General features: G+C 40.5%; 3 protein-coding genes across 3 annotated transcripts; 1 reads left to right on the top strand and 2 right to left on the bottom strand.

Annotated features, from left to right (window-relative positions):
* Positions 1 to 106: 106 nt before the first annotated feature.
* Positions 107 to 2,041, bottom strand: LOC6728217 (protein yellow). Its single transcript, XM_016176794.3, has 3 exons — positions 1,941 to 2,041; positions 1,630 to 1,880; positions 107 to 1,356 (listed from the first exon to the last, which is right to left on the bottom strand). Coding segments are annotated over exons 1-3 (1,308 nt in total). The 5' UTR covers positions 1,943 to 2,041; the 3' UTR covers positions 107 to 301.
* Positions 2,042 to 4,605: 2,564 nt separating this feature from the next.
* On the bottom strand, positions 4,606 to 10,399 carry LOC6728216 (major royal jelly protein 1). The gene is made up of 3 exons (XM_016176793.3): positions 10,243 to 10,399; positions 5,872 to 6,696; positions 4,606 to 5,479 (listed from the first exon to the last, which is right to left on the bottom strand). The coding sequence occupies exons 2-3, from the start codon at positions 6,681 to 6,683 to the stop codon at positions 4,699 to 4,701; spliced, it is 1,593 nt and encodes a 530-aa protein (XP_016034855.1). The 5' UTR covers positions 6,684 to 6,696; positions 10,243 to 10,399; the 3' UTR covers positions 4,606 to 4,698.
* Positions 10,400 to 14,782: 4,383 nt separating this feature from the next.
* Positions 14,783 to 18,372, top strand: LOC6728215. The gene is made up of 4 exons (XM_016175246.3): positions 14,783 to 16,336; positions 16,637 to 17,090; positions 17,147 to 17,669; positions 17,732 to 18,372. The coding sequence occupies exons 1-4, from the start codon at positions 15,400 to 15,402 to the stop codon at positions 18,257 to 18,259; spliced, it is 2,442 nt and encodes an 813-aa protein (XP_016034854.2). The 5' UTR covers positions 14,783 to 15,399; the 3' UTR covers positions 18,260 to 18,372.
* Positions 18,373 to 20,325: the final 1,953 nt, after the last annotated feature.

Here is a 20,325-nt window from a genome sequence, read left to right as displayed (position 1 = left end):
CTTATTACTTATAATTTAATGAATGCGAATGAATGTAAAGTAAACATGACTTTTTCCATAGCCCTCTGTACTTGTTAAGTGAAAAGAAAATTAAAAAAGGTGATAAAGAGTGTTTGTCATTTTGGTATTTATTTTTGCGAGTGTAATTGACCATCAAACCCAAAGACAAAGGTCGTGTACCTGTGGCGGTCAAGCAAACACTTTCGAATAGTCCCAAGATTTATGGATGGACATCTTTTATGTCGGCTTTAAGAGTGTTTACACAGATCTCGAGGGTCTCTGCGCATTAGGAATTGGGCACCTAAAAGCAGCCCCGCCCCTGCAACAGGTCATCAACATCGCAGCGCATCACCCGATAATTGATTTCCCTGTAGTCAATGGTTCCGGCGAATATCTTCTGCAGACGATCGGAGAGCAGCCACAGTTCTTCCCGCCCGTCAGCAGGTCTGCGAACAATCTTCATGCCACTCACAAATTGCAGCGTAGCCGGATTTATAGCAAGTAGTTTGACATTTTCGCGATTGTAGGGCCTTCGTATGTCCCAGCCGAAAATTCCGATGGGCTCCAGGAAGCCACAGAACAGGAATCCCTGTCTGCTAATCGCATGCGAGGCGCACTGAATTCCTCTTTTACCCAAGACAATGAAGTCCGACAGGGAGGAGCTCAAGCCCTTTTGCCAATTGGTGGCATTATTCAGGACATCCAAAGGAATGGCCAGCTCCAGTTCGTTGGACAGCGCGTGGAAAATCAGATGGCGGCGCAATCCCAGTCCCAAAGGAGTCGTCGCCAAAGCCAATGGTCCATCGAGCAGCTCGAAACTCTCACCAGCCACCGTGTGCGTACCGAACTTCGCATCCGGATAGGTGAATTTGTTCTCGATGCGCCAGGAGTTCTGACCCACGACATCGTACACCACTATGGCCTTACTGGTGGGATCCGCCAGATAGGCAAATACATCCTTGCACTGCCCACTTGGCGGTGGATCCCTGATGTCTGCAAATATATTCACAAATCTACTGACCTTCGCCTTATAGGATGTTTCGGGCAGACGATACCGATGGATCAACTGATCGGTGGCCAAGTCAAAGACCATAACCTGTGGGGCACAGTGCTGCACGAACTCAATTTCCCCGCTGTCCAGCACCCACATCTGGCCACAGGCATCGATGTGAACCCGGTACACGGACGTTAGACCATCGCAATTTGCTCCGTGGCTACTGTGCCACTGGTAGCTGGGATAGGCCTGGATTTCACTTCCATTCTCCCGCTGCACGTTGGTAACATAGCCCAGGGAAAAGGGAACTCCCTGTCCGAAGCGAGGGGACGTAACAAAGTGTCTAGGTGGACCGCCATTAGCTGGAAAATAAGGTGAAGAGTAATTAGAGTAGTAAAAATGATAAAGGATTGTCGTCTTCCAATTAAAAGTATTTTACAAGAACATACTTAGCCATTTATTCCCAATCCATTAATTGAAATTGACTTGTTATATTTCCCTTTTCAAAATGCAAATTAGTTGTTACTAATCAAACGTAAAGCAACAATATTTTCAGATACTATGAGCTTATTAATTATTCATTGTAAAAAATCAATATTTCTGTGATTCCCGCAATACGTTTTTGTGATGCTTACGTGGATAATAGACATCGATGTCAATGGGTATGGGACTATCCGGATTATAGCGACCACTCCGGAGCACCTGCTCCCGTTCCTGTTCACTGGGGAAGCCGTACTGCAGATTCTTCCATTCGAACACTATGGGGCTATCCCTATAATCCGAGGGAAACTTGAAGTCCGGAAAGATGGTCTTGGGAGGATTAAGGTGGTACTGGGCCAGACAAAGATTTGGGTAAGCGAGCCACACAGCAAGGGCTAGAATAAGCCTAGGAGCAAATATAATTGGTATCACTGAGTTTTGTCAACGTTTTGGTTTAATGTTATACATTTTAAGAGGTGTTTGGCACGATGAGAGATCCTTACGCGAGGGCTCTCGCTATTATACTGAACCATCACACACCAAAAAACCATACGAAATTGGGAAACAACAAAACCAGAAGCCATTTTAAGATGGTATATCTTACTTGCTCCAACTGGTTTTTAAATTGTATTTTGTGTCTGCTGTGTTGTTTATATACGCTCATTTCTCTAGAGGCTCTTCTTTTGTTATCTTACCCTTGCTACGGGTATTTCCCTTTGTATAAAAGTTGTTTATAGACGAAATAAATAAATAGAATATATGGAATATATAAATAAGTAAATAGGCAATGGAAATTTATAGAAGAATTTTATTTTTGAATATTACTTTAATATAATAGCAATATCAGAATGCTAATGAAGTGAACAATTTTTTGAAGTGGTAAGCATTAGGATGTTTGGCTATTAAAAATCCTATTATTTAATAGATATAGATTCAAACATAACTTAAACAGAATTCAACGGACACATAAGTGTTGATTTTATGTGCTGACATTGAAAAAAAAACACGAACTAGTCAGGGACTGATTTATGTCAAAGCTCTTATCACCTGTCTTGCTAACCAAGCTTATGAATATCGAATCGCCCATGAATCACTCAGTGGACTTAATAGTTTATAGTTAATGGGTTCCTACAGATGTGGGCTACCGATACAGTTGTTCCTCGCTTATAGAAGATCCTTACTTTAGAGTTGGTAAATGCAATTAAAATTCAGGTAATCGTGCTTAAAATGTACAAATGTGATGGGAAATTACTGTGTTTTGCTGTTTAATAGGTTATATATTTTATTTCCTAGCTTTTAAAAGAAAATAAAAATAATTGAGGCTTTGGTGTTAACAGCAAATGAATTATGTCGGATATGTCTTTTTGGATTAAATATTTTTGCACTCTTGACGCCGTTGCAATTGAAAATTGCCACTGCAAGTAAAACTTAATTGCCTGAATGACTTTGAAATTTTCGGAAGCAAATTATCGCACACAATAATCTTAAACATGCTAAATGAACACATAGTCCCCAATAAATAAATCATCGGGTGCTTATGGCTTTATGATCGGAATGGCCCATTGCCTCTTATATGCAAAACTAATGTGGTGGAGGCGCGTGCCACTTAGAATTATACCACAAACCAGTAAAATGGAGAAATAAACTCATTAAATGTGGCAAAAAACTAGTTTGGCTGTCGTTTCACGCCTCATTTAAGTGTCAGTTGAGTGCAACGACTGTGCATTGGACGGTAACTTGGCTTAATTTGTTTAATTAATCAAAAATCATTTCGTCAATTTGGACATTCTGTCCGCTTTGGTCATTTAATACAACCTTTTTTGTTTGGGCTTTCATAATATTTAAACAAAGCTTTATGGACGGGGTTATGCATTCAATTTGAATGGGCGCAAAGTTATAAAATTTTTACGGGTTCGAACTCGTCACTCACTTTTCCTTTATATTTTTTATAGTCCAATTTTATTAGTGGACTTTTTCTGAAATGTATATTTAATGAATACGTACCCGGTTTGTGATTGTAATGTAAGTGTGCTCAACTTTGTAAAAAATTACAGATAAAGAGAACCAATTGCATATTTTCGGAAACGATTGTTAATTAAATAACCTATCTGTGTGACAAATATAAGCTTGTAAAATATTTAATTTCAATTGCTTGTATTAGAAAGTGTCTCAACTGATTGCCCGAAATCACATTCATAATCAATTAACCAATCCCACACACCTGACTGCATGCAAATTTCGCAGATCTGTCCACCTTGCCCCTGTGCAATTTGTTTCTTGTTTTTCCATCAATTACTGCCCGGAGCGGGCGGTACTATCTAATCCCACCGACGCCTGCCAATCGACCGGTTTTGGCCACACAAATTATTAATGGCATTTAAAGCAGAATACTGTGTGATGACCGAAACTGGTCGCTAAATTTGGCAAACTTGGCAAAAATTTAATTTTAATATTCTTCGCACATTTAATTTGACCTTACTCTACATTGCCTTCAATTCGAGAAGAGTGCTAATATACGGTATATTTATTTTCCAAATTAAGTAATATTTATAGCCAACGATGCGTGGAATAACTGCCGGAAGTTGGGTTATCACCTTGCCAGGGTATCAAATGTTAACCAATCTCTAATACCGTGTTCCACATTTGGCATATCTGTTACCACACTAATCTGCAACAGGTGGCAGACTCGTTCCGACTTTATAGTTAATGTCTTTGTTAATCGTTTGAGCTGTGACACTGCCATTCAATGCATACTAATGCGAAAATAATCCTCGGTAAAGTGTCGCCGGCGATATTAACGTTTAATTAATTGGTTTGAAAGTAATAAATTGTAGTTTCTATTACCAGCATTAATCAGACTTTGTAGCTTTCTTGCTGGAGAAAAGAAACTATAAATATTATTTGTTAGAGCCATAAGTTAAAAGCGACCAATTCATAATCTATAGATTTCCGGAATACGGGTTTTACACCGATTAGTTGGTTTTTGAACTTTGAATTCATGATAGGTAATAAAATTTGCAGGCTTCGAAACAGGAACTTGCCACTCAAACTTTTAGATTGATGACTCGTTATATGGCTCCACAGCAACTTTGGTTAAGGTACAAGTCTTACAATCAATACACATGAGCAGATATGTCATAAAAATAATTTATTCAATTTACATTTTATATTTACATCAGCTGCTGCGAGCATTGCGTATACGCAGAGTGTACGCGAGTTGTCTTTCACTGCTGATCCACCGACCTCGTGGACCGCTGATAGTAGTAACCACTGTGGCGGCCACTAAAGGCGGTGGGTGGCACCGAAACCACTCGGGTGGTGGCCGCCGGAGAGGTGGTGCCCACCAGGGTGTCCAAGTAGGACCGCTGGTAGTTGTCCCTGGTCGCCTTGCTGGGCGGGAATGCCTCTCCCTGATTCAAAGCTGTAAACGGATTGCGAGCAGCATAGTTGACAATGCCGCCGGTCTCGAACTTAAAGGGCGATTTGGTGGTAAAGGGCGTGGTCAGCGCCGGACTGGTGAAGTACGTTTGCAGGGCATTCGTCGAGGCCTGACCGTGAGTATTGAAAACGCCGTAGTTCAACAAACTATTGTGAGTGGGTGGTGCGGGCAGGGCGACTCGATGACCCAGCAGCGAGTTTCCAGCGGGCAGTTCCAGCCTAACAATGCGATTGTTAAACTCATTGGGATTCAGGTTCTTGAGGAAGAAGCGATGGAACTTCGAGGCTATGGCATAGATTACACCCGGCTCCGATTTCGTGGTGGTGATATCGGCCACAAACTGCAACTGATCGCGATCGAAGGCCAGCACCGATTGTTGGTTTGTTGTTGGATTCCATGAGGCGATGGCTGTTTCACTCAAGGGACTGAAGATCAGGCTGCTGTCGAACGGGGACACGGCGAGGCCAATGCCCTGGGAGCTCTTCTTGCCTACGAGTTTCACATCCAGCATTTTGCCATCTGGCAAAGGACCCGCACGCAGGACATTCTTGTGCACGGAGAAAACTCTGGAAAATAAAGAGACAAAATTAGATATTACTAATTTTGGGTTTAAAATCTAAACTTATTATACATATAATAATATAATGGTATATTTCTTTTTTTTAACTATGTTCGTTCATATACATTTTAGGTTGTGAGAAGCCTAACATAACTCGAAGTTATTTGAATTAATTTAATGTTCATTATTTCAACAGTTAAGCTAGCATTGAAACTTGAAAGGCAATGTAAGGCATTAAAGATAATCATACCTTCCTAAAGCTACGTGACCAATTACCTTAAGTCAATAAAGGTATTTCTATGTATTTTGAGGGTAATTTGCGACTGAATGGACTGGGTTGGTTTTCTACTCAAAGATTGAAATACCTATCAAATTTTTTTTCGTTTATAGTTGACTCACCTATCCGTGGCCAAAGGTTGGAAGTAAACCACACCTGTGCGCTCATCGAAAGTCAAACCGACCACTCCGTCCATCAGAACAAAGCGGTGTTCATGAATCTCGGACTGTGCGAAGTCCGGATCAGGATACATGGCTGGATGGGATACCCGCCAGGTGACGTCCTTTCCACTGTCGTACACAATAATTCCCGGCTCCACGGTGTCGGTAATATAGACGAACACATCATCGCATCCCTTGGCCGTCGTCTCATCAATTACCATGTTGGTGAACAGGGACTCTCCCCGCAGGACCTCCGGGGGAAAATCAATACGTCTCACCACTCGATCCGTTGCCAAATCTACGACCAGGATCTTTGGCGGGCAGGTGATTTCGTAATCCTCCAGGGATCTCGATATTCCAGCATCCAACAACCAAATGCGATTGCAGGAGTCCACACGCAGGCGGTAAACCGAAGTCAGGATGAGATCGCTGCAGTTGAAGTCACTGCGTCCTGTGTTGGAGAAGGTCCAATCGGGGAAGGCGTTCAGGGTGGGGGAATCCCCGAACTGGGCCTTGGAAACCCAGCTCACAGTCGAGGGTACTCCTGAGAAGAGCTTTGGCGTGGCCACAAATATCCGATCATCCGTAACAGCCAGGCCCGTGATGAGAACATTTTGGGGATTGTAGAAATTAGGATCGGAGACCGGAGCCTGAGGTTCGAAGTTATAGCGCAGGAGTTTCCACTGCTTGGCCACCTGCAAGCCAGGGGTTAGAGCCTGGCTAACCGGCGACCAAAGGACCACACAAATCACTCCAACTAGGATGCGAATCATGGCAAGAGGAGGTCTGCAAGATATTAGAGCAAAGAAAGCAGAATTACTTGATGTTGCAGCTACTGCAAGTCGAGAATTGAAACTGCTGCAATTCAGATTCTGCTGGGGCTTATCTATCATTTCTATTTCCGGACAATCGTCATGGGAGGAAATCGCAATCACAAATTTTCCCAGCATAAAAATCGATTTTTATTGTTATTAATGAAAGCATTAGCGTGTTTTGTACTTTAATGAATGTCTAACCCTTCGAAAATCTGTATGAATATTAAATATAATCTCTCAATCGAAAAGGTTGTTTCTATATTTGGCTTTGAACGTGGTCTACATTTTTTTATGAACACCGTGCTTAATATTATACCTGAAACTAGATGAACAAATTTTTGAAAAAGTTTTTTTCAATTTTACAGTATCCATTTTCGTATGTGTATATTATTTTTATACTGCTTATCTTTTTCTAAATCACATTCCGACTTTTACCTTATTTTATGAAATTTTATTTGCAGTGTAGAGACTTTGAAAACCACATGCAATAAATGCATAATCAATAGGCGAAATATCAGAATCCCTGGATCGTGCAATTGAATGAATTAGCTCCAAACGATTAGCAAGTCGTTTTAAGCAATTGCAGACGATGCATTTTTAATTGGTGAGCTACAATCTACATACAATGCCGTAAACTATTTCATGGAATTCCCAGCCAATTCACTCAATTTAAATGGAACCAATAAGGTTAGTTAGCTGTCAAATCAGAAGCCTTTCTAACCAAATGCAGAAAAGATATTCTCGGTGATACATATTACATGTAAATGTGCCAATTCCGGTGCCGAAGCCGGTATGCGGATTGTGGATTGTGGAGTGCAGACTGGAAAATGCGGAGTGGGATTGGCGATTGTATTTAAATGAGTTCGCAATGCAGCCGGGTCAGTCCGGATTGAAGTGTCCGCATCCATCAGATACTTGCGCTTGCATCTGCGGCGTGCTTTTATTTCTCACGCCAGTCGTATCCCACTCGCAGACACGATCTCAATGATCAGTTGCAAGAGTTGCACTAATAAAAAATTCAAATTGTCATGTCTCAAGAAACAAACTTCCATTAAAAAACATATTTGGATACATTTTCTATATCAATTTGCTATTTATTGACTATTAGCCATCATTACGTGTTAGTTTTAATGTTTATTAAAATCAGTTAACATGACATGCATATTAAAATTGCACTTAACATTCAGCACTCAGAAAAAAACATAACATTTTTTTTACTTTTGAATATCGGAGTATAATATATCCCAAATCCATCTTTAGGTGTTCGACTCGATTTTCTGCAGTGTAACGGCCAGCGTATGCATTTTTTTAATTGCTCAGCAAGTTTTGGTTGGTGCGGAGACATAAGGAACTGACACTTTAATTTGCTGCCCACTGGTCAGAGGCATTTGAATATTTTGGCCAATTGGCTGTGGGCAGTTGTCTCTGATTTCGCTCAAAACATATACTATTAACTGGCGGAGGCAACTCCTAGACTCGTTTGGCTCTGGCAAATTGCAGAGAAACATGGCCATCGTGCTGCATGAAACTTTCATTGGCCCGTGCCATGATAAGCAGTTAGAGATAATTGAATTTTTGTAATTTTCAAGCTAGCAACTGGCATTTGATGAATTACATAAAACAAAGAGTGAAAAAGTCAAGGCTAATCCCGGCGCCACATGCGTAAAATAGATTTATTTCTGCGCACCTGTGCACTTTACATAACACTTGTGCAACGTCGAGCGGAAACTCGAGCGGTTTCCCAAAGCCGCAGCTCAAAAAAAAAATGCAGAGATGAAATGTGAAGAAGAAAACTCGACTGAGGTTTTTGTCACTAGTTTATTGGGCTCACTGGGCGGCAAGCGGAACAAACCGCATACAAAAAGTTTACAAGTCAAGAGCTACAAGCCACAAAACGCCAAGCCACTTGTTTTTATATTACATGTTATTATATGTACTTTTTTTTTTTTGGCTAAAGTGCGCATTTCGCTTGATAGCCATTCACGATGATGAGCTGTGGCAGCCCAATGAAATTTCGCTTAATTTTCGTTTAATTTGTCCATTAAATTTCAGCACGAAGTGGTTCGAAAGCGTATGCCGAAAACCACTTGGCTGCACGATAGAAACCTCTTGGCCAAATTATTTATTGCAATGTAGCAGTTTAATAAAATGTTTGGCTCAGTAACCCTTGGAAAATTACTAGTTTGCCATATTAGACATGCAATTTTGATCAGTGATAAGAGAATTTGTAAATTTAATTAAATTAAAAAATTGATGACTGATTTCCCACCAAATGTTTTATAGTATTTCGTCATTTCCTAGGTACTGCATTGATATGTATTTTCGAAATGCATAAAATATATTACATTTTATTATGCATCTAGGCCTAAAGCCTAGGCCAAACGAATATATCAATGAAAACCCCATTAAAAACGTTGACCTAAAGAAATTTTCAAACAAAGGCCTAATATTATTTACATTATTCATTGGGAGCATAAATCTATGCGCAAACAATTGGCGCAAGAAAAGAAATTTCATACTTTGTGGGCCACATTTGGACAGCCGATTAATTAATGGGTCCCTTTGAGACATCTCCATAGCCAAACGTGTCGCAACGAAAAGCGTTATTCCCCCATTGGACGCCAGAGGGCAATTAAGAAAAATAACTGCAACCTAGTTGCACCAACTAGTACTACACACAACGACTATGCGATTGGATGGTGTGTTGCCTTATCTGAATCACAACGTTACACTGTTTTGCACCTCGTTGCTCGGCGAATTCTCACGCGTTCCACAATGGACATGAGACCGAAAACCTTTAATTTCAATTGAGTTGTACTATTATTCTTTGATCCTATTTGAATCGCCCAATTTCGGTGTTCTCATAAACCACAAAACTGCGACGGAGTTGAGCGGAAGGCATGTTTGTCGAAGGTTGATTAACACCTGGTTGTGAATTTTGTATTTTTGCAAACGGCGGAAAAGGTCGCCGTAACAGCTTCCTTAGAGCCAGCAGACATGTGCACATCGATATGCGGTCATAAATCCAGTATAGATCGGCAGTCACGTAGAGTGGCTGCACTTTGCGGCAGCGATCGATTTTAATTGGGCCCAAAAACCGAACTAAACAAAAATGCGTTTGCCAACAAAACTTAATTAACACAGTTCCGTTCTCCGGCCGCAGCGGCTTCTTTTGGCCACAAACCAAACTAAAACACACTGACACACGCGATTGGCGCATTTGGCTAATAATTTACAATGTGCAACAGCATACCCTTGGCTTCGGCTATTGATTTGCCAATTAAGTCAGATGGGCTCTATATATGTTATTTTTTGATTCGGAATTCAAACGGTGAGAGTGGCATTGGCAACGCCTCACAAGCTGCATTCGAGCAGTTAACTAAATGCACGGCAATTTGCACTTTAACCGTTGGAAACCGCACTTCGCGAAGTGGCAGCAATCGGCGCGGCGCGTTCGTTGCCTAAGTCTTTTGTTTTGTGGCCGAGGCAATTTGTGCTTCATCTGGCATTTGCTTACTTTTGATACACTCTGAGCTTGCTGGAGCTGGTTGTTGAGTAGTAGTGGCTGCTTTATATTTTACTTAATCCTAAATTACTACTCTGTTTCTTTTTACTGATCGCGCGACACGTCCGAGCGTAGCGGTTGCCGTTTTGCGACTGCGTTCCGTTTGCCAGGCGCACCGAATTTTATAAGAGTGGGTTGTTTGTTGCTTTATATTGGCCTAACAACCTATCAACTTGGTCGACTCCTGCTGCACTGCAACTCTTATACTCGATGGGCGGACATTCAGAGCAGCTTTTCTGCTGCGCACACATCACTCATACGCTCCGTGGTGCTAGTTTCCGCAAATTTGCATTAAAGTCTGCAGGTTATGACTGCTGGCAACGCGACGGCCAATTGTTGTAACTCAGTTGTTATTTGCTGCGGCAATTGTGCTTAACTCTCTTTACAAGTTCATTATCGCCTTGCCAATAAATAACTTATTCGGTTTTATTTTCTCATTTGGTGAATTTTGTGTATTTTTATCAGCATATCATTGGCTGTTTTTGTCAATGGAGAGTCCATTGTACCGCATGGTGATGCGGCGGAATTTAAGGTAAACAGACAGTTATAAATTAAATGTACTGGGTTGGCAATTAAAATACCACAACCAGTTCGAAAGGCCAGTTCGCCTCAAATGAATATTTGTTTTATTGATATTTTGGCATACAAAATACTGCATTTATATTTTCAGTAATTGCTCAGTCAAATTTAAGATTTATACATCCCCTTAAATTTGCTAACTTAAAAAATGTCCCTACTTGTTAGTAAAAACTAGATTCCTAACTGGATTTTCAAGCTGTGCTAAGAATATTGCAAGCATTATTTACATTTTCAGAGCCCCCACCGTTGATAAGTAATTGGCCAGTCAAATCGGTGATTTATATTCCACCCTTTTATTTTTATTTAAATTATTAATTTCAGCTTACACGGACTGGATTTTCTACCCAGTTGTCAGACTAAGCTGCATTTAAATAATCTGAGCCCCTCAATTGATAAGCGATTGTCTTTCATTCAAATTCCGCCTTCTGTTGACTGCATTTAATTATAAATAGAGTTTACCCTTTCGTTCCGCTAGTTGCAAATGCAGGACAGGTGCTAGAGTTGAGCACACACACACAGACTGGATTTCCACCGGAGTTGTCCAACTGAGCTGAACTGGATTCGAGTTTCATAACATGTTGGCGGAACCCATTTACATTTGACCAATATCGGCGCCAGTGAAAGCCCATGAGACCAAAGAGCCGGCTCGTTTGAGGGACCAACTTGCTTGCACCCATTTGAAAATGGAAAGTATGCCGAACGATTTGAATTTTTGGGGCCCGGGTGGCCCAAATTGAATATCCACCAAAATGTTCTCTGCCGACAATTTTCGTCGACTGTGCGCTAACCCAAAAAAAGGAAAAAAATCGTGAAAAGCCCCACTTAAAAGGGGTTATGCAAAAAAGGTGGCTGCAGCCGCTATATCGAAACTGGTTTGCGGGCAGAATTAGCCAAGTTAGCATTAAGTGCCTCGATTTGGCATTTGTTTGCATTGTGACACACGGAGTTTGTTTACTTGATCTCGAAATAACCAATGCGTGGATGAGTACTGCCGTTTGGGGCTTTATCATTGATGATTACTCTAATTAACACATGCTAATGGGCCAAGCCCATTCGACATTCACTTTGCCATTGACTCTCTTCCTTAATTGCCGTATTTTCGGAGAACACTTGGACCACCAAGCTAATACCAAGTTACGATCTAAATAAACGTTTATGTAGTACCGGTTCTAACCACGCAGGTTCAAGGCTGTGGCCAATGTCAGCCGATATGGCCAGCATACAGTGATATAACCGGGTAATCCAATCCGATCCGATCCGATTCAGATGTTACGACATGCGAGCCGGGCGGAAACGTAGGTGGCTTGTGCCTATCCCGGGGCTATTCGCGGCTATCAAAACTATCACAACTATCAAGAGTTTCCTTTCACAACAACGCCCTGGACCGATGCTCATTAGCCGTTTTGGCTTGGCCGTTTCGAAAGTAACCAATCCGCAGAGAAACAAAATCTGCGCCAGGTCTGCTGCTGGCCACTCGCTCCATATGACTCGGTGACGATGAACACTTGAACACTTGAGCACTGGAACACCTGAAGATTAATAGCCGCATCGCCATACGATGGAATAAGTCACACACCGGGAGAAATGAAAAATGAAATTAATATTTAGCATATGTAAAACTTATAATAAAGGGCAGTCCTTATTCACGTATAATGTTACTAATTTAATAATGTACCTTAATATATGATCATATTCTGGGTAGATTCGGTAAATTAAAAAAATGCATTAAAACTTGGCTCAATCATAATGTGTCTAACTTTGTTCTCCATGCACATGAAAGCAAAATAATAACCTACATAACTCCTCTCATTGTGTCCATTACGAAATGAACTTTAAATATGTTTCAAATTGAGGCTTTCTGGCTGTCCGCTGGTTTCAAATTCTCCAAATGCCTCGTCATCGTCAACGTGCAATTGCTTCATTTGCGCATTCTGTGCGCACAAATGTGAGTTTAATTGAATCAATCTAGGTGGACGGAGGCAGCTCTTGTCGCCCGTTGACAGTTTTATTACCGCCTCTGTCATCGGCGACAAGGTCTTGATGAATTCGGTGGATTTGGTAAGCATTTTAGACACTCGGGCGGGTCTGGGACCTTTTGGGCCAAGCATTCTAGGCGCCGGATCTCAATCAACTAATATCGCGATCAGCACTAATTCTAAAGCGATTTTAATGGGCCTGCTTAAGTGCTTGCCTCTTGGTTTTCCGCAATGGTCTGCATTTATACCAATTAGACCAATGTGGCTTGAAGGCTCCACCTCCGCAGAAGGAGTGCCAACAGCCGGTTTCGGTTTCCCACAGACACTCACAGAGATACAGCCACAATTGTTTCGTATATTTTGTGCGGCCCATACTTTCGTTTTCAGTCGATTGTGAATACCACTGGATTATCAATATCCTCCAATAAAATTCAAGCATTGCGGTTGGAGAGTTATTATTACCTCAACCATAAGCTTAATAAATCAGTCTTGAAGTATGTGTGGTCACTAGTTACCCATATGGACACCGAAATAAATAAATGAGGGTCATTTGAGATATTGGCATGAATGAATGAATGAAAAATGATGTGCTATTGTGTAGCTGAAATAGATTTTTCGATATTAGGTGATTAATATTTTTGCAAAGGTATGCATTTTAAATGTATTTACTTTCTTTTCTATAGCTCTATATGTATGTTCGATAATGATCTTTTTTTTAGGTGCAGTTATGATCGTTTCTATTCTCTTGGCGAAGGTCAGCACCATGCCAAAAGTGCTGCAACTGACTCTGACTTTGACGCCTGTGGCCAAAGCGAAGTATGGCAGACCAGACTGATCCGATATACTATATCTATACCTATATGGGGACAGAGGGGTTGAAGTGCGCCGGACATGCATGCCAGCTTTGTTTTCAAACGTCAAGCTAATAAATTGCCAGAAATGCACGCTGGTGGCATAGCGAAATTCGAATACCTTTTGTCAAATGAGTCATTCTAAGGTTTCTATGATATATACAAATTGCAGCTCAATGATTGGTTGGTAACCGTATCAATTGGAGAGCAAATTATTATTTTAAAATATTTATATAACTTTGAACACTTAAGTCCTGCTTTAGCATATTCGGCCAAAATAACGTGCTCTTAATTTAAAAGAGTAAGAAAAAATGTATTGAATTTATGTACTTATTCATTAACCCGCAGTCTGAATTTATGTACTTATTCATTAATCCGCAATCTATATTCAAAAGTAAAAAACAAGTCTATTTTCTTTTGTGCTGCAGATACAAATATGTTTTAACAAATTACCATACCGACTAGGCAAGTGGTTTTTATGGTTTTTTTGTGGTACATTTTAAATAATATAATTTATTATAAATTTAAGATCAGACAGGAGAACGCAGACATAACAAGAAGCGTCTCTTAGTCGAATTACTCGCCCGTTCAACGCATTTCAAATATTCTACATACTTAACATATTTTGTAGCTCATGACCACAGAATTGAAAACTGGCTCAACTTTTACCAACGGGCATGGCGATAAAATGCAACTTAAACTGCTGCCTGGTTGGGAAAATATTCAAATTCAGTAACTTATAGACACCGTTCTGGCAACAAACTTGCAATAATTGACTCTTGATTGCCTAATTGTAGTGTTTTAGTGTTTCAGATAGTCCCGATTTAGAATAGATTGGATTTAATGTTTGTGAAGGTGTGAGCCATAAAAGTGCTCAAAGTTTATAACCAGCTAATGACGAATATGGAAATTGAAAATGTTACGTCTTGCGCAATGCAAGCCATAAAAAATTGTGCGTTTTTGAAATATGTTGCCGGCCAAGAGATAAATAAAAATGAGGCCAATTTGCTGGATTGAAATCTGGTGACCACCATGATTTTGCAATTCAATCGCATGTTGTCGTGTATTTTGTTTTTTACGCACACGCGCTTTATTTAATTTGTTTTTCTTTTACATACGGTGCGTTATAATTTATGCGTCCAAAATGTCAGGCCTCGTTTTTCCCGCGAGTAGCTCAAATTTGTATTTATTGTCAAATGGATAAGACTCCACCAGACCGTTGTAAGAAATAGTCAAAATATAGTCAGTGTTGTCGTAGTTTATCTTTTAAAATGGTTAGATTACTTGCAAGTACGTCAAAAGAAATATTCTGAATTGTTTTACAGGGAAAATCTGAATCGTAACAACTTTCATTTATTGTTGGCATAATTTTTGTATACCAATAACTGAAAACCAAAAAGCTAACACTGAGTTCATCTAACTGAAGTTGCAGTCATTGTGGTATATAGGTTCAGAGAGATTTTTAGATACGACTTGTCGCAATTCAATTGGAGCTTCGGCGTTTATGACAGGGCCATAAAAAACGTGGCCTAAACAAACAAACCAAGCAGAATGGGGGGAAAACTATTATTCATGCCCAAAAGTCGCAGCCGAGGGGCTCAAATAAGCCCAGAGATTGGAAAATTAACATAATTGCAGTAATAACTGAGTTGGTTCCCTTGGGGGCTGCGAGTGCGTTACCCGCCCCAAGTGGGGCGTGGTAAATGGGCGTGGCTCAGTCATTCGTTTGCGGCATGTCCACACCTGAGCAACGTTTTTGGTTGGCGGCCTTGCTGTTCCTCTTGAGTCAGCATTCCGGAGTTCGCGGATTCGGAATAAATCTGATGAAGGTTCAAACCGAGGATAAAGGACAGGAGGCTTGCGTCCTGGCATTGCTGCGGAAGTATTTCGATTCTGGTGATGGACTCTCGGGCTCAGTACTGTGCATCAATCGCAACTATCAGTTGCCCAATATCGAAGAGCAGTTACTAAGAGGAATGAACAATTACGAGAATTATCCTTGGAGCCTTTTGATAACGAACTCCAGGGAGGGCCCTTCACCAGCGAAGTTTCTTATGAACGAGAAGCCACAGTGCTATTTCCTCATTGTGGATAACCTGGAGGATGAGGACCTAGATGAGGTGTTTGAGCATTGGAAAGGTATGGTCAACTGGAATCCCTTGGCACAATTCGTCGTCTATCTGGCCAGTTTGGAGGAAACGGACGAGGAGATGACCGACCTAATGGTGGAACTTCTTCTTACATTTATAAACAAGAAGATCTTCAACGTGAATGTTATAGGGCAGAGCGAGGAAAACCAATTTTACTACGGCAAAACAGTTTTTCCCTACCATCCGGACAATAATTGTGGTAATCGCGTGATATCTGTGGAACTACTGGATGCCTGTGATTATCCAAGTGAAGAACCGGAGAGCGAGGATGAAAATGACGGAGAGGAGGGAGATGGAGCTCAGGAAGGGGGAGATGATCCCCAGGAGGAAGGAAATGGAGACCAGGAGGAGGAAGATGGACCGCAAGAGCAGGAAGATGGAGACCAGGCGGAGGCAGATGAAGGTCAGGGGGATGAAGATCAAGGCCAGGAGAATGATGACGGTGGCCCGGAAAATAAGGTAGAAAATGAATTCCCTATTGGGGTTAATGGTGCAAATTTTGATAAAAATTCCGAGTCTACTACTAGTCAAGGAGCTAATGAGAGTAATATAACCGAAATAGAAACTGTAACGGTTGAAAATTTGGATTACGAAGAAAATCCTGAAGGAACTAGGTTTTATCATTCTATAAAAACACAAGAGAACTTGGTAAGACAATTTGTAACGCCAAACAATGATTATTCTGATAATTCGCTTGAAAATACAAGTGTATTTCCTGCAACAAACTACGATAACGGCAGTGATTCCAATAACGAGGATAACACTGATGAATTTCCTGAAAGTGCAAAAGATGATGATGAAGTTAAGAATGATTTGAGTTCCAATTCCTCCGAGCCAGAAGCTATTATCGAGGAATTTTTTCGGGCCAAGTTCGAGGATAAATTCCCACGCGACCTCAGTGGATGTCCTCTCACAGCATCGTTTCGTCCATGGGAACCATATATTTTTCGCAACAGCGAGGAGCAACCCGTGGATGACTACTACTACGGTTTGCAAGGGGATGGAGATGACTACAACGACACATCTCCCAATTATGGAGAATCGGAGGACGAAAGCTATGCTGATCCAGGGGAGGACGGTGATGGAGGCATCCCAGACACAGAAACTCAGTCCGGTGGAAAGCTCAAGTTGAGTGGAATCGAGTACGAAATGGTGCAGACCATCGCCGAGCGTCTGCACGTTAGCATCGAAATGCAGGGCGAAAACAGCAATTTGTACCACCTTTTTCAGCAACTGATCGATGGGTAATCTTATTAATATTTAACATAAATATATTTTATATTATTATATTTAACCACAGTGAAATAGAGATGATAGTCGGTGGAATAGATGAGGATCCGAGCATCAGTCAGTTCGTTTCCAGTTCCATTCCTTATCACCAGGACGAACTCACATGGTGTGTGGCCAGGGCAAAGCGCAGACATGGATTCTTCAATTTCGTGGCCACTTTCAATGCGGATGCTGGCTTCCTGATTGGAATCTTTGTGGTGACATGCTCTCTGGTTGTTTGGTTGGCCCAACGCGTATCAGGCTTTCAATTGCGGAATCTCAATGGATATTTCCCCACCTGCTTGAGGGTATTGGGAATCTTGCTTAACCAGGCCATTCCGGCACAGGATTTTCCAATTACCTTAAGGCAATTGTTTGCGCTTTCTTTTCTAATGGGCTTCTTCTTTAGCAACACATATCAGAGTTTTCTGATCAGCACACTGACAACTCCACGTAGTTCCTATCAGATCCACACTCTGCAAGAGATCTATAGCAATAAAATGACCGTGATGGGCACCTCCGAGCATGTCAGACACCTGAACAAGGATGGGGAGGTGAGTTACTAAGGAGTTTATGCCTTTTTAAATTAAGGAAATTAATCGGAATTAATTTTAAGATCTTCAAGTACATACGCGAAAAGTTTCAGATGTGCTACAATTTAGTGGACTGCCTCAATGATGCAGCTCAAAAGGAACATATCGCCGTTGCTGTTTCCAGGCAGCACTCTTTCTACAATCCGCGAATCCAACGAGATCGTCTCTACTGCTTCGATCGCCGAGAATCCCTCTATGTGTATTTGGTTACCATGCTACTGCCGAAGAAGTACCATCTGCTGCACCAGATAAACCCGGTGGTTCAGCATATCATCGAATCGGGTCATATGCAAAAGTGGGCTCGTGATTTGGACATGCGACGCATGATTCACGAGGAGATAACTAGGGTGCGAGAGGATCCTTTCAAGGCTCTCACCTTTGATCAGTTTCGCGGAGCCATCGCATTTTCCGGGGGACTTTTGTTGGTTGCCAGCTGCGTTTTTGCCTTCGAGTTGTGCTTCGTTAAATATGTTCATCGATCTGAAAATAGGAATAGAAAAACGAAAAAATCAAGAAAAAAAGTGCATAATATTAAAATTCAACATGATTAGAGATTGAAGTGGCGAATATGACATTTCTATGATAATTGGCATACAAAATAAAAAAATAATCAAAAATCGAGCTACATTACAAGGTAGTAATAAAATAATTGCATTTATAATGAAATCTTATAAGCCCATGCAGCATATATAGCTGCTAAAGCGCATATTGTATTCTTTACATTGCACATATATATTGATCACGCATACGCCCTGTTGAACCAAACATGTGCATTGAATTAAAGGCATTAAATGCAAATTAAATATTAAAAATATCGAAATAATGCTTGAGAAGATTCATAAATATGCTTGTATATTAATATTTTCTTGGCACAATATTCAATTTAAAAATACAGCTTTGCCATACACCGTGTAATGCAGTCTACTTTGCCGCTGCACCGAAAGAAAAGGCGTATCATTTTGATGTAGATAAAAGGTGCGAATTTCCCATGTGTCTCAAATGTTAAATGTTGCATCTTAGTTTGATAATAAATGTTCACTTATCTATATGTAAAGGTTTTTGATAGTTTGCATCGGGTCTTGTGCCTGGTAGAGTTAGCTACATGAGTTTTTCAGTGTTGCAGAAACTCTTAATATTTTTCTTCGTGTTCCGTGCTCATATCCGTAGTAGTATCCGCAGTTGTAGCTGCTGGCGATGCGGCTGGTTGTCAGAAAGGCAAACAAGCGCGCACGCCGCCAACGTCAAGCTGTCGTCGGCATTCTGCTCCGTTGTTTGGCGCATCCTTAAAAGGTGGTGGCCCAATGCTCGACCTGGTATGTTCTTTTTTGTGGTGGCCTGGCTGGTTGGCTGGTGCCTCCGCTTCCGAAGACGCTGCCACAATCAAATATATGTGGTTTTCTCAGATTTTTATAAATAATATTTTCAGGCAGCACATTTGTTGCAGTATCATCAAATTGGCAGATTTGTGTTGTTGCTGGCCAACACAATTCAATCAGCTGCTGGGCAGCTAATGTGGGCCGAAAAATTTCACAAAAAAATAATACACAACTGTTAACATATATTCATGTGTATTTTTATCATAATGATGACCAGCTAGGCGTCGTGGCAAACCAAATGAATGGCGCCCAACAAGGCGTTGTGAAAATGTTTGCCGATTGCTCAGCTGATAGCGGGGAAAACAGAGTGAATGAACGCATATATATGTGGGAAATTCTATATTATTTATAGAAAGTAACACTATTACTGGTGAAAATGGAGATTGAATTTAATAATTAATAAAAGTAAAGACATTTCCAGTAGATGTACTAGACATGGAACATAATCATATTTGTCAAGAAATTGTATTTCCTCACCTGTGATAATTGGCCACTCGCATACTTATCTAAATTTAAATATGTCAATTAAGGTTTTTCTTCTCCCTTGTTTTCCTTAATAAATAATAAATATTGTTATACAAAAAACTAAAAACAGGTCAACTAGACATAATTAATAAATATTTCAGATGAAAGCCTTAGCTAAACACTGTAAATACCTAATTATACCATTAGCTTTAATGAAATGTACATATATATATAAGGGATAAAGCACAAATAAATTAAATTAAATTAAATTAATTAAATTTAAATATACAAATTTCGTGAGTTCCTTATTAAAAATAGAATTCCATACTCTAGATACGATTCTACGCGTAAGCGTCCAAGAATCTCTTGCAAAAACGTGAGAGCGCACGGTTTTCATTTAATTTATTTTTGCTTTCCCCGACTTTTCCATCTCATACACGGTTTTCCCACCCACACTCTCAACGAACTGAGAGAATGTGTGTAGTGTAAACAACAAACGCATTTTTCCGTTTGTTATTATTTTTAAAAATTCCCATAGCACCATATAAGTCTATTAAGAGTTTTGATCATTAACTGAATGGCTTTTAATGATCTCGTTTGTGATTGATGAGAGTGTGCCAAGAAGAAAAACTCGAAGAGAAATGTTAATGGCCAAATAGTTGGGGCGTATTAATTAATGTCAATTTGGCCAACCGAAAAAATCTGGCAAATCTATAAATGCACTATTCGCTCTATTAACAATTTTCGGCTTGTGTTTATGGCTTTTGGGTCCCTAA

This window comes from Drosophila simulans, chromosome 3R (genome assembly GCF_016746395.2).
Source record: "Drosophila simulans strain w501 chromosome 3R, Prin_Dsim_3.1, whole genome shotgun sequence".
Taxonomy (NCBI): Eukaryota; Metazoa; Arthropoda; class Insecta; order Diptera; family Drosophilidae; genus Drosophila; species Drosophila simulans.
This window is presented reverse-complemented; position numbering and strand designations above follow the sequence as displayed.